Here is a 15,117-nt window from a genome sequence, read left to right as displayed (position 1 = left end):
ACTCAAACTTTTAGAACTTCTAGTATGGTAGCTCCATGGAATGAGCACTAGGCTAAGCAGCCATTTTGTTTCTTGCTACCAACATGAATTTGGATTCTAGACTGGGTCTCTTCTACGGTAAATGTTGTCAGGGATGGCCAGGACCAAGGCCTTGAGTGATGTCTGTCTGTCTCTTCGGGAGACAAAAGTTTCTCGGGGACTGATCAGAGGGTCTGGAATGAACTCCCCCAAGTACTAAGGAACAGCACGAACAACATCACCTTCACTCCAAGTGCAAGACACCTGTTTTTTTTTCTTTGTCTTCTGTAACATAAACATATAGCAACATGTATATTTTAGAAAAACCCTATCAAAACAAGATACTCCAGCACACGCATGTCTCTCCTGGAGAGAGAATGAGAGAGAAAACGTGACAGATATGTAATCACACTGCTTAATGCACTGTTGGAGTGTGCTCCCACTATGTTGGTAGGTACAGTATAAGAACCTATATAGATGAGAATAGAACATGCACTGTATGGTGAAGATGAGGCAGTTGGTTGTCCTCTTCCTGTGGATACTGGAGAAGAACTGCAGCTTCAGTCCCAGTCAGTAGATGTTGACATGAGCTCAGAATTGCAAAGGGGTAAAAGTCTAATATAGCACAGAGTACTGTAAACTCATGACCTCAGTGACATGCTGTTTCTGATTTTCTTGTTGATGCCTTCTCCCTTGCAGAACCCCAATGCCAATCCCAGACCCACAGCCCAGGACCTAGCTGGGTTTTGGGATCTCTTGCAGTTGTCCATTGAAGACATCAGCATGAAATTTGATGAGCTCTACCACCTAAAGGCTAACAGCTGGCAACTGGCAGAAACACCGGAGAAGAAGGTGAGCATGGGGCAGTTCAGAGTAGCCAAAATATTGTGCATTCTGCCGAGTCACCAGTAGCCCTTCTGTTGTAGCTCTGTGTTCTTAAACGATGATTTCATAGATTAGATTTTCGGAACTGCTGCCATCTTCTGCTTGCTGCGTACTCTACCTTTTTAATGCATATAATCATAATAGTGTTTCCTGTATGTTCAAAAACAGAAGTCTCCCCCTGCACATCCACGTAATCTCCTGTGAGATGCATCAAGAAGATTCCTATAAGATACATTGAAATGAGTTTTAGAAACTCCTGAAACCTTTAGGGGAAACGTGATTTGGGGTAAAGAGTGGATGAGTAAATAGCACACACTTACATAGCGGGAGGGGACAGGCTTTTTGTTAAATGGACGTTGGATAAAGAATAGGCTGTAATCAGTACCTGTGAGAACCATGTCACTTTAAACCCATGTGTATGCTTTAATTCTATCCCTACGTCAGTTCTGAGATGTGGAGGGGCATGAGTCGCATCTCACTGTGTGTTATAAAACTTACATTGCACACTACTGTTCTGCCTCTTAAAGTCCAGCTGTGTTAATCTTCTCAGCATGCTCTGACCCATCATTAAGCCTTAGGAGCAACCTGCAAACCCAGATCTGCTTCCCAGGGTGGGATTCTGTGCCACCAGAGAATGAGACTAAGTTCACTGTCTGTTAAATGGGAAAGCAGATTGTAAAAACTGTATGTAACAAAAGTGGCTTAGACCAGAATCCATTCTCCTTATTCACTTGATGCTCTGTTGCTGAAAGGCGTATCCTCCTTTGGGCCACAAACTATCCCCTCTTCTTGTTATCACAGAACAGAGAGAACTTTTGTATGTGCATTTTTATTTTATGTTTCGTCTTTCTTCTTACTGTCTCTTAAAGGAAGAGAAGAAACCACCCCCTCCAGTGCCAAAGAAGCCAGCCAAGCCCAAAACCCCACTGAACCGGGACAAAGCCTCTGATTCTGTGGATAAGCAGCGCCAGGAAGCTCGCAAGCGTCTCATGGCAGCCAAGCGGGCTGCCTCTGTTCGGCAGAATTCTGCCACGGAGAGCGCGGACAGCATTGAAATCTACGTCCCTGAGGCACAGACCCGCCTTTGAGCAAAGGGGAAGAGGAAGGAAACACGTGTTTTTCTAAATCATTAAAGAGGGGAAAAAAAATTCGCTCTAAACTTAGTGTGATTTATTCGGTCTAGAGACGCTGAGCCAACCTGACAAAGGGCTCCCAATTTGGCTTTTTTTCTCTCAGCTTTAAGTAATGAAGATTTTAAAAAAATCCCCCACACACAACAACAAAAATTCCCCCTCTTGTTTTCTCTCACTGGCTGTGGTGTTGCTGAACAGACTGAAAAGACTCGGGAAGCCCCAGCCCCTCAGACTTGGAACTTCAATCTTTTTACTTGTTCAATCTAATGAGAATTATTAGCTTGTTTACAAGAAGAGGACGACAAAAAAAAAATGAAGCCTTGAGCACTTGCCATGCTGTGTTCTTTCTCCTTCTCCTCAACTCTGTTCCTCCTTATCCTTAGGGTTTTTTTCTTCTACCTCTTATTCTACCATATCCACCCCCTCTCTCCCACTTTTTGCATGGCTTTGTTTACTGTGTTAGAAATAACCTCTCTTCCACAGAACTCCCGAAGAGAACATCTGTTCAGCGTGTACTGGTGTTGCACTCTGCTAGCAAGCAGCTTTTCTTTATTTTTCCTTTAGTAGGGGGGAGGGTATAGGGGCAAAGGGCAGCAGGGTTCACATATCGATGTATTTGATTGAAAAGGAAGGAGGAAAAGATCTGCGGAATGTAATGCCGAGTTCTTCATGCAGCCTGGAAGCAAACGTGTGCAATAAGGTGGCGACAGGGGCAGCACTTCGTTGGCTGATTCCAAAAGAAAGCTGGCCCCATTCCAGGCACAGGATGGGAGCTGGAAGGATGATATGGTGGAACAGGTGTGACCCCTACACACACACACACACACTTATTTTGTCCCCTTCTACACTTTTTATTTTCCTTGAGAATCACTTGTTAAAAAAGCAGTTGCTACATAGTGGGGACCTGTTTCAAGGGGAAGGAAGGGTGTTTCTGGGTGGAGGACTGGGTTTTCTAAAGGGGGAGGGTGGCTAATGGCAGGCTGGCAGCCAGCCAACCTGTATGTATGTGTACATATGCACATATACACTTACTGGGATCTGTATATTTAATGCATACACACGTATACATACCCATACACAAGTGCAAGTGGTGCATTAAAAGCACCTCAGTGAGCGTGGGCGTATGTATAGCATATATTTTTACATGTACTATATCTCGATGTGTGTAAAAGTGTGTGTAAAAATATATACCCTGTGTGTAATCAGATGATTTTTCCTTGTATCCCGTGCTTTTTTTGGTGAGCGGGAGGGGTTGCTAAATATTTGATCCTCTTTAGCTCCTTCTCCCCCCTCACGCCTCCTTTTCAGTTTAGCTTGGAGTTGGGACTGAATGCCAGCATCGCATTCTTTCCACCCTTCCCAAAACGAACACTTGCCCCCAAGTTGAGCAATCATGTTGTATGAGTGGAGAGATCTTGTGTCAGTTTCATGTGGGGGAAATCCCAAAGGAATTTAAACCAGGGTGTTGGTGATCAAAAAGGCAAAAACATAAAATAAAAACCTAAATCCTATCTAAGTGAACACTGTATATTGTGTTTATGCATATATAGTATGACCGATTTCTCTTCCTGTCCACCTACTGTATAGATCTCGTAGCCTGGAATGAGAGCCTGTGAAAGTTTGACCATAAGCAAAGTGGCTCAGATCCAGCATTGGTTTTTAACTTGGAGTAGAAGATGTTGACTTGCTGGATTTTTTTTTTAAAATAAGGCTTTTTAGAGTTTCTTAGCATTCTAAAATTAGGAACATGTAGAATGTGAATTCATCTTAATCATGTTTCCAAAGGTACCCAGACTGCTGAGGTAGTGTCCTCAAAGCAGTTGTTTTCTGGGCTCTGTGTTGTGGGCTGCAGCCTGTTTTGCTGAGCTTCTGAAAAACCTCTTTAAATTGCATGGGGACCATTCACGCTGCCTCAGTCAATCATACCTGGTCCACTGCACAAAGAGTTGCAAGCGTATTCCCTGGGTTCTGGCCAGGCGTAATGAAGCAGGACACTCGTACCTGGCTGACATTATAATGGGTTTATGGTGAGTAAGATACATTGTCAGAGTGTCTCAAGCCATGTTAGATAATCAGAAGCAAGTGGATGCCTCTCTGCCAGACTTTCATTATATCAGTGTCTCCTTACTTTCCTGGAGGAATAAGGTTTAATAAAGCAAGGACAGCTGGCTGATAAAAAAAAAAAAAAAAAAAACAAAATTCAAAACTAACCTCAGTTTATAGCTCTGATCTTTCCCCCCCTTAAAAAAAAAAAAAAAAAAAAGACCATATTCTTGGTGGTTGTTTTCTTAATGGGCTTCTTAACTTCTAGGGCACAGTTGAGTTAAACGACATGGACATGACTTCTCTGTAATATCTGTAAACTGATGCAATAGACTGTGGGTCTGTAGCCGTACTGTCTGTGTGATTGTGTACTAATATTTCAGTGTTCACATCAATGGTTTGAATGCAATCTAAATCTCCCATTTCTCCAGCATACCTCAACCCCCTGAGAGCCAGTCAGCAGCTGGGGAGATCTAATTTGCACGTCAGTTAATTTTTTTTCCTCCCTAATAGGGTGACAAGGTAGCAACAGACCTACCTCCTAATCTAGAGCACAGCCATTGGCCTTGAAATAGGCTTCTGACAGTGAAAGGGGATGTTCTCACCACCTCTTCCTATAGAGAATTATTCTTGAATCCAGGAATTAAATTTAGTTTTAGATGTTATGAAGATACGATTAAGTCTGAGGACGGGCATGCAAAATCCAGCTGGCCCCTAGGCAAGGGCAGCAATACATCAAACCTAGTAAATAAACTCACTCCTTGTGCCTCCCAGAGGCCTGTGCTGATCCCTGTCATTTTGACTATAACCACTGGGATGTGGGAAACCTTGTTTCATCTTGGGACTCATTCAATGCAGAAATAGTTCAGTTTCAGGTGTCCTTACCACTTGACCAGTCTCGTTTTCCCCAGTCAGCCCCAGAATGGAACGTAGATATAACCTCTGTTCTCAAGGAAATGGGAAAAGAGGAAAGTCTGTTCCCAACTTCTAATTTAAGATCAGCCTAATAGAGGAATAGCGTTAGTAATTTGGGGTGGGAGGGAGGGAGAGGGAGTAATGCTAAGTATTTTTCCCTTTCACAGATACATTACTGAAAACGAGCTCTAAGGAAACAGTCACAACTGAAGTGATCGGAATTACAGGAAATCTATAGTGGTTATGAAAATCTTAAGCCCAAAGCCTATTTCTTGAAACTGTGCTTTAAAAAGGTTTCTCTAGCTCTAATTATCTAATACTATGTGGATGTGATTTTTTTTTTAATTGTACATACAGTGCTATAATTAACATGATCTTGAATTGTGCAAAACTTCCCACAATGATGTAGCCTCCTTTACTTCACTTTACCTTCATGGCAGAAGTAAGACGCTCTCTAGCTCCGTGTTTGTTAGTCTTCCTTTCATTTTTTTTAAAAATGTGACTCTAATTCCACAGGAAGCCTTGAAAGTTGAAGCCTTGTACCTAGACTGATGCCCAACACTTTGTAATGTGAACCTTGCTGCCATTGTAGACTAGTAAAAAGATGGCACCTTGTTGGTGCCTTTCTGCTTTTGTCTCTTGCACTTTGTGACTTCCAGTTTACCCATCAGCTTCCTAGGGTGGGCCCATATGCATGGGAAAACCTACGGTGGCAGGTAGTCATATTCTAACACAGGAGGATTAACCGTTTGGTGCAGTCTACACAGGTGACCAAACAAGTTACAAATTGGCCTGAGGTGCTGTTAAGGATGGTTGTATTACAGTAGGATCAGGGCCGTAGTTTTCTGGGTGCCATACGGATACATTTCCTTCCGTAGAGCGCTTGCCCTCTAGGAGTATGGTAACATGCAAATCAATGTCTGACCCAGCCTAATGGGAGTGGGTGGAAGCATACGGTGATGGTAAATGAAAGATAGTGTATAATGGACAGTAGTCTACCTACCATCTGCCTAGGCAAGGTCCAAAAGAGTTTTCTAGGCATTGTGGGAGAGGAAAGTCGTATGAAGAAGAACGTGGCATTGTCTCGATTGTGATTCTCTACCCTAGTAAACTTGTCAGTGTAAGTAGGCCCGTCTGTTGGCAAAGAAGCCAGCAATCTGGTTACTGGGCACTCCTGCTATGTGTGGAATTGACTGAAGAACTGGCTTCACAAGTGCTCTGTTCTAAGAGTGGAAGTATCCTCCTGCCTGTTACTTCCCACTGCCTAAAGAGGTAGTCATGACAGCTTCATTTAATGTGTTGGGGGGGGGGAACTATGTATGGTTTGTTAAACACCCTTTCTTGTATGGTTTGTTTTATAATCTCCCTCTCTCTACTTGGCTGTAGTGGATGGGACTCACTCAAGGCCACTTCTACAAGCTTCTATGATCATAGTGAGCTTTGGTAGGTCCCTTATGCCACTACAAATTGGGTGCACTCTGAAATGAAAGCAGCAACAAATACATTTTTTTAAATGCTCTAGCAGTGTGTTTTTGTTTTGTTTTTTAAACTGCATTTCTAAAATGTAACAATGGCATCTGTAAGCAAGTATATATCTACAAGCAAAGGTCTTACACCTGCTGGCATTTGCCAAGCTTGGAGAGGGCATAATGGGATGGCAAAGAGGGAACAAAGGTTCCATGCCTTCATCTACTTTCTTGCCCTTAACTCACTTCCCTGCTGCCAGACACATGCTTTTTAGTGCCCTCATGGAGCTAGAGAACCGACTGTGCCGAACAGTTTAAGAAAACATCTCCCTGTGTGGAAAAATAGGATAGTCATTGGGAAGTGACTCAAGGCTTAATGCTTCTGGAGTGCTTAGATACATGGTGTCAAAGTAAGGCCATTAGAGTGGTCTGCAAAAAGTGTGGTAAATCTTCTCAATTCCATAATATAGCAGAGCAGTACCCTGCATGCCCAGGGAAGTGGATACCCCAGTGATGGGCTATACCAGTTCAAGTTGTGGGTTGGCTTTCCATACTAAATCGGGCCTAAGCCAGCTTTGCAGACACAGGCATTCCGCAGTTAGACATGAACAGGGAAAGGAAAATACAACGGCTAGGAGTAAGGTTAGGGAGTCAACTCGTTCTTGATCTCAAATTTGGACTGAACATGAGATTGAGTTGCTTATTTAATTTGAGACCAAATATGCAAGAAAAAGGAATATGTGTATTGAAAGTTAATTAAAAACAAGGACTAACAAGCAAATTTTGGATAAAAGGCATGAATTGTCAAAGAGAAAGATAGCACTATTGATGAAGTGAGAGGTAGATAGGAATGAAGAGAATATACTGGAAGTTCTGCCTCCTAGGGAGAAAATCTTGCCACTAAAGGAGCATCCACATGTGGACATGATGAAAATGACTTAGCCGAGCTAATAGATGGTGTCTGTGCATTTGTAGCTTTTTAGACTAGAAAATACATGTCTCTTCCAGCTTGATCCTGAGCCAATTCCTGCATTTTAGACTTGATATTACGTAAACTTTCGAAGGGCAACTTTAGAGAACAAAAAGGCTTCTCCAAGCTCAACTGAATCTCTGCATGTGCCAGTTAGAATAAATGAATAAAACTCTAGAACTTATATAGATATTGGAAATCAGATTTTTCCAATGTGCATGGCCACTGTAATGTTTTATTATTACTTGGAGTTCCTTTCAGTTTTATCAATAGAAGTGTGGGCATATATCTTGGCTCTTGTTCTCTGGTCTTTTTGTACTAGCAGAATAGGTAGGGTATGGGGACATGGTGAGCTTGTCTATGCCACAGCTTTCACCAGTATGGCTGAATGGGTGGCTATGATTCCTAATCTAGTTCTATCTATATGATCACTCTCCAGTGTAAAGATCTCACCCATGTCTTCAACCCCAATGATGCCAGAAGCACATGGTACTGGGGTAGTTACATCAAAGTATGCTGAAGATAATTGCTGGATGGAGAGCACCTTGGAGGGGAATTTATATGAATATATTCCCAGCTTTTAAGAGTACAAGTGCTAATTAGGTGGAAGTGTAGTCACTCTCCATCAAAACAGTGATGGACAATGCAGAGAATGGTAAGATATTAGGAAGGCTAAACAATCCTACAAGCTTTTCATGTGCTGGTCCCTGTGAGTATTCGCAGTGGCCGTACATGCACCCAGGACCAGAAATTTTTCAGTAGCACTGATCCATGCCTTCGCGACCTCGTATTTGCAGCCACGGGCATAAGAAGCAGCATGGACTGACCGCCTCTCCAGTTCCTTTTTACTGCTCTTGTTCTGGGATGTAACCCTTGTCTTCTGACATTAGCTCTTCTACCTGTGATATATTGTAAATAGTGGTTGGTTTGTTTTTATTGGTAGATAGCTTATAGTTAGTGGGGATTTGAGAAGTCCCTCCATTGTTCCTCCACCATTTGGAGCATGTAATCCCAGGCTTCGGGCCCTGTCTGACCCTGTCCTCAGGCCTTCCCAGGGAGCAACCTGCATGAGGGTTGCCTGCACTGCCTTGGAGAATCTCACATTCCATCAAAGTGAAATCTGCTTCTCCTTTTGCCCTTGCTCTAGGCAATCTCAGGAGATCAGACTCTGTAGACATCTAATGGAGCACTCCATGGGCCCCTGTCTGACTCAGGACCCTCCCATTCTTTGTCTCGTCAGCTGGAGCTTCTGGGCAGTGCCCCTCCAGCCCCAGTGCCTTCCAGCCTGAGGTCCTTCGGACCCAAGGACTCCACAAAACGGAGAAAGGGAAAGGGTAAGGAGAAACACCCTCCTAAAAAGGGAGACAGATCACCTCTTAAGTCCTTGAAGAAGACAACTGCATCTCCCATTCCATTGGCACCGGGTAAGATTCCACCCCCCAAGTGAGTGCTTTTTGAGCTCTCAGGAAGCTTGGAGCTTCCAGTCCTATGAAACACTCCTTCCTATCCTTATGTACCTTAGTGGATTATTTGCTTTCCACACTCATGGTGATACGTGGCAAGACCACTGTGTCCAAGCCCTCAATGGCAGACCAGCCAATACCAAAGACTTGTGCCAGTTCTCCTCCAGCCAGACTTTGTTATGCCCTTCTCAAGCACATAGTGGTTTACACAGATCCTGAGTCACTGTTCGGTGAGAGACATCACTACACCATCGATGTCATGCACTGAGCACTCTCAGAATGCTATTCACCAGGGCACCCCTCTGGCTGTGCTGCCTCAAGACACACCGCACCTATGGCTGTGCTTATACAGCCGGGTGACTCTTACTCTGAGGATGAGCAGGAAGTAGTACTGCCCATTCCCAAGAGGCAGGACAAGTGTCATTAGCTCAGATGGCTTCCAGAGCCTCCTGGAGGCCCAGGATCCATACTATGGAGCTAGAGGTCAATGGTAGCCCCTTTGGGGCCTTTATACCATGAGGATCTCACTGGTCACACTGGAGTTCGTGGGATTCATACTATCAAGCCACAGACTACAAGGACCTGGGACACTGCTTTAGACAGAATTCATCTCTAAGACAGGAGCCTCGGTCCCTCCTGGAGCACATGGGGGAGCAGGGACAGCTGGTGCAACCAGATCCGCAGACAGCATCATCTTCATATCCGGATGAAGTGGTGGCGCCAGACCTCCCTCCCCTCCATATGACTACAGGCAGTACCAGGAGCTTTTGAGGATTGCAGAAGCTCCCTGGATTCCAGTGAAAGAGGTCCAGGATCCTACATCCCATTGAAGAGTCCATTTTGGAGCTCCTCCCACAAAGACACTTTTGTTATGGATGCCTGTCAACTGGGCTGGGGAGCACAGTCAGATGACCACAGAGTTCAGGGTTCACACTCCACCTCAACTTTATCTAGCTTTAGGCAGTGCACAAAGTGAGATTCTTGCCCTTCCTCCAGTCCCCTCATGCTTAGGTCAAGTTGGACAATGTGACCCCTGTTTATTGTATAAACAGGGAGGCTCAGGGTCCCCACTCTGCAGGGAAGCGGTCAAGCTCTGGAACTGGTACCTCCAGCATCTCTCTGCAATGCTCCTACTAGGGGTAATGAACTCCCTAGCAGACAGCCTCCGCAGGCATTTTCACAAGGATCACAAGTGGGAGCTCCACTTGGTGATAGTCCAGTAGGTATTTTGTCAGTGGGGATTCCCCTCTTGGGACCTCTTTGCAACTCAGGGAAACAAAAAGTTCCCAGCCTATTGTTCTTGACATAATCAGAAGCACAATTCCAAAGCAGATGCCTTCTTAATGCAGTGGTCAGACCTACTGATGGATAGCTTCCCTCTCCTCCCCTTCCTACCTCGCATCCTCCAAAAGCCCAAGTGGGACAAGGCAACCATGATCGTAATATCAACATGGTGGCCACAGCAGTTCTGGTTCACCACGATTCTGAAGATGGCCTGTCTGTGGCATTCATCTACAGCCATTTTTGGACCTACCGTTACAGAACAGAGGCAGAACCAACCATCCTAAGCTGGCTTCCTCCATCTGGTAGTATGGTTATTGGATGGGCAGCAGACTTAGATCTTGCTTGGAGGAGGGCCAGTCCATCCTTCTAAATAATAGGAAACCCTCTACAAGGAAGTATTATGGCTGTCAAATGGAAGAGGTTTTCCCTGTGGTACCAGAAGCATCACTTGCCTCCAGCGGAGTCCAGAGTCCTCTCATTGTGGACTGTCTCCTCTTCTTGAAATCTTTGGGCCTATCCCCATGGCTGCATTTAGCAGCTAGTAGTTCCTTTCCTCCTCCAGCAGAGACTTGCTCAGTTTTCACCCACCCCACTGCAGTGAAGTTCTTAAAAGGGTGTATCGGAACGTTCCTGTCTGTTTCAAGGCTTCCACCTGCCTGAGATCTGAACCGGGTGCTGGTGGGCTTATGAACCTGCCCTTTGAACCTTTAGCTCTCCTGCTTTCTCTTACACTTATCAATGAAGGTGGTTGTGACGAGTTGGATCACAGAAACCCACTTGAGGCTGCCAACTGATGTGCCAAGACTACTACTGCCCCTACTTTCCCTGCCAGCTTGGAACTTCAGCACCCTGTCTTGCTGAGCCAGACGCTCCCATCTGCCCCAGCACAGACCCAGGGTCTGAACCACGTGCCCCAAAGCTGCAGGCTTAACTGAAAGCAACTTAAGCAGTGTTCCTGTCCTTAACACTCAGATGCCCAACTCCCAATGGGGTCCAAACCTCAGATAAATCCGTTTTATCCTGTATAAAACTTATACAAGTTAAACTCATAAATTCTTCACCCTCTATAACACTGAGAAAGAGAGAGAGATGCACAGCTGTTTGCCCCCCCCCCAGGTATTAATACATACTGTGGGTTAATTTAATAAGCAAAAAGTCATTTTATTAAATACAGAAAGTAGGAATTAAGTGGTTCCAAGTAGTAACAGAAAGAACAAAGTGAATTACAAAGTAAAATACAATAAAACATGCAAATCTAAGCCTAATACAGTAAGAAAACTGAATACAGATAAAACCTCACCCTCAGAGGTGTTCTAGTAAGCTTCCTTTTACAGACTAGTCCCCCTCTAGTCTGGGTCCAGCAATCACGCGCACCCTTTGTTCCAGTTTCTCTCAGGTATCCTTGGGGGTGAAGAGGCTATCTCTTGAGCCAGCTGAAGACCAAATGGAGAGGTCTCCCAGGGGGGTAAAAATACTTTCTCTTGTGGATGGAGAACCCTTCCTCTCTCCTATGCAAAGTCCAGCTCCAAGACGGAGTTTTGGAGTTATATGGGCAAGTCACATGTCCATGCATGACTCAGTTTTTATAGGCAGCAGCTGTTGATAACATGCTACCCTGAACGTCCTCAGGTAGATTTCTTATGTGGATTGGAGCCTTCCAAGATTCATTGTCTTTTAAGTGTTTCTTGATTGGGCACTTAATTTGCACATTCCTTTCTCTGACCAAATGCTTTACTAAGGGCTTGTCTACACTTAAATTTTATAGCGCACACACCCCTGAGCACAGCAAGTCTGAGCACTTTTAAGCAGTAGTGTAAACAGGCTTTGAGCACTGCGAGCCACGCTCCCAGCGATTGGTGCTAATCCCCTCATGGAGGTGGATTACCAGGAGCACTGAGGGAGCTTTCTCCCAGCGCTCACGTGTGACCACACTCACACTTCAAAGTGCTGTGATGAGCGCGTTCCCACAACAGCACTTTGAAGTTTCCCGTGTAGCCATGCCCTAAGGCTACTTAGAAATCAAGCAAATACACAGCCAATATTCATAACTTTGAATACAACAATGACACGTGCATACAAATAAGATGAATATATTCAGTAGATCATAACCTTTATATAGATATGTTACATGGCATATGTAACTTAAAACATATTCCAGTTATATCATATATACATTCATAAACATATTCCCATGAAGCCTTATGGGGTGCAACGTCGGAGTGGCCTTCCTAATGGCTATTCTTTCCACCACAAGGATGGATGAGCTTGCAGTCTTTATGGCAGACCTGGCTTGTATGATCTTCAACAGAGCAAAAGTATCCCTAGTTTATCCCCAAAGTTCCTTCTGACTTTCACTTGAACCAGATGGCTCAGACCAGAAACCTCCATGATACTAAGGAAGACAAGGAAACTCCACTCTGTAGACGGATGCAAGGCTTTGGTCTTCTACCTTGGCAGGACACAGCCCTTCAGATGATCTCTAAGGCTATTCGTCTCCACCACTGGGAAAATGAAAGGAGAGGCAATATCTTCCCAAGGACTCTCAAAATGAATTTCTATCTGCATCCACCTCTGCTTTGATCTTGTAGAATCCTTTCCTCCTCAGTCTGGCAGGGCTCATTGTACCAGAGCTCAGGTTTCCTCCATGGTTCCCCTGCAAGGAACGCCACTCTTGGAGAGTGGCCACCTGGGGCTCCATTCATTTATCAGGCACTGTACCTTGATTTAAGCTTCGCTGGGGATGCTTCCTTAAGGTTCAGCAGTTCTGCAAACTGTGGTGCAGAGCACATCCTCCCACTGGCCTCCTCAATGAATACAGCGTAGGAATCACCCAGAGTGAATTATCCAGGGAGACCAGTGCTCCAAAAAGAAAGGAAGATTAATTCCCTTACAGTAAGTGGAGTTCTTCGAGATATGCAGTCCCTGTGGATATTCATGTCCTGTCCTCCTTCCTCTCCTCTGATCCTATCAGGTTGGTGGTAGAGTAGGAACTGGAGAGGCGGTCAGTCCACGCCATCCCAGTGCCCTCAGTTGAGAGAGTAAGGAGGAGAAAGACACAGGTAAGCCCCTTTCTCTCTCTCTCTCTGTGGCAAGGTAGAGGAGTTTCAGGCTTAAAACAGTATTGCTTTTTTTTTTTAATTTGCCCATACACATAGAATCAAAGAAAAGTAGGACTGGAAGGGCCATCAGCATCCTGAGGCAAGACCAAGTAACTCCCTAGACCATCCCTGGCAGATGTTTGTCCAACTTGTTTTTAAACACCTCCAGTGACAGGCTTCCAAGGGAGCTTGTGGAATCCCTATTTCAGTGCTTAACTACCCTTATTACAAAGTTTTTTTCCTAATATCTGACCTACATCTCCTGTGCTGCAAATTAAGTTGATTACTACTTACCCTACTTTCAGTGGATATAGAGAACAGTTGATCACAGCCCTCTTTATAATAGTTAACGTATTTGAAGATGGTCATCGGGTCCCCGTTCAGTCTTTTCTCAAGACTAAATGTGCCCCAGTTTCTTTTAATCTTTCCTCATAGGTCAGGTTCTCTCACTTTTTTGTTCCTCTTCTCTGGATTGTCTCCACTTTGTCCACATCTTTCTTAAGTGTGGTGCCCAGAACCAGACACAGCACTCCAGCTGAGCAGGGGTGTAGCCAGTAGGGGCGGTGCCTTTATGTCCAGCCGCTGCGGCGCTTCTACTCACCGGGCAGCACTCCGGGTCTTCGGCAGGCACTTCAGCGGTGGGTCCTTCACTTACTCCAGGGCTTCAGAGGCACTGAAGGACCCACCGCCAAAGACCCGGAGCGAGTGAAGGACCTGCCACCGAAGACCCAGAGCACTGCCCGGTGAGTACAAGCGCCGCAGCGGGTAGCATCTTTTTTTATGTCTGCCCCCCCCGAGTAAAAATTAAAAAGGTACCAAAAAATTTTAAACACGCCGCTTCTGCTCGGTGAAGGAGCAGTTGCTTCCCCTGCTCCCCCAACCCCAGCTACGCTGCTGCAGCTGAGTCCTCACCAGCACCAAGTAGAGCAGGACAGTTACCTCCTATATCTTCCATACAATACTCCAGTAAATACACCCCAGAATGACAGAAGCGGTTTTGGTTTTGGTTTTGTTTGGGTTTTTTTGACAAATATATCACATGTGGCTCTCATTGAATTTGCAATCCCTTGCTGCTACTAGATGCTTTTCAGCAGTACTACTGCGTAGCCCAGGGGTGGTCAAACTTTTTGGGCTGAGGGCCATATCTGGGCATGGAAATTGTATGGCAGGCCATGAATCCTCACAAAATTACCAAGGTGGGGGGAGGGGGACTCATAGGGTGTGGCACGGTGGGGGGGCTTTACAGGGGCTGTACCCGGGACTCCTAGGGTCCCTGCCAGCAGTGACACCAAGGCAGCTGTACCAAACACCACCACAGGCAGAGGCACCCTAGCTGGGACAGGTGCAGCCCCTGGTTGGTTTCGAGAGTGGGGCCGTAGGAGACGGGGCAGGTCTGGGCCGCAGTGGTTGGCTGATGAGGAATGAGGCAAGGGTCTCAGAGGAGTGGTGCCTCAGGGATTGGTTGATGAAGGAGCTTGCGATTCCTAATTGGACTTGATTGGGGGCAGTATCCTGTGATGCTGCTGGCCTTGATTAGCTAGTTTGGGGGGAGGGTGAGGCGGGGAAGCTGATGCTTTGGTGATTGGGCACGCTGCCGTGTTGGGGCAGGGTTCTGATCCTGGAAACAGCGCGGTGAAATCTGGGTAAGTGGCGCCGGCCATGCCTGCGCAGTATGACTCTGTGTGTGTGGGAAGATGGTGCTCATCAAGGAGTTGTGAGTCGGGGGCTGGGGAGTGCCAGACAGGCAGAACGGGGCAAGCCTCCAACCCCACTCCATGGCAGGAGCTCGACGGCTGGATTAAAAGGTCTGATGGGCCATAGTTTGCCCACCTCTGGCCTAAA

At 45.6% G+C, this 15,117-nt stretch overlaps 1 protein-coding gene across 5 annotated transcripts in view; it reads left to right on the top strand.

The window, feature by feature from the left end:
* DLGAP4 (DLG associated protein 4) overlaps positions 1–3,557 on the top strand; it is a 341,768-nt gene extending 338,211 nt beyond the window's left edge. For all 5 annotated transcript variants that reach the window (XM_050917280.1, XM_050917281.1, XM_050917283.1 and 2 more), the window contains 2 exons: positions 718–870; positions 1,773–3,557. In XM_050917280.1, the coding sequence (XP_050773237.1) occupies positions 718–870; positions 1,773–1,991 (372 nt within the window). In that variant the 3' untranslated portion in view covers positions 1,992–3,557. The remainder of the gene's footprint in view (positions 1–717; positions 871–1,772) is intronic.
* The last annotated feature ends 11,560 nt before the right edge of the window (positions 3,558–15,117 follow it).

This window comes from Gopherus flavomarginatus, chromosome 11 (genome assembly GCF_025201925.1).
Source record: "Gopherus flavomarginatus isolate rGopFla2 chromosome 11, rGopFla2.mat.asm, whole genome shotgun sequence".
NCBI classification, from domain to species: domain Eukaryota; kingdom Metazoa; phylum Chordata; order Testudines; family Testudinidae; genus Gopherus; species Gopherus flavomarginatus.
This window is presented reverse-complemented; position numbering and strand designations above follow the sequence as displayed.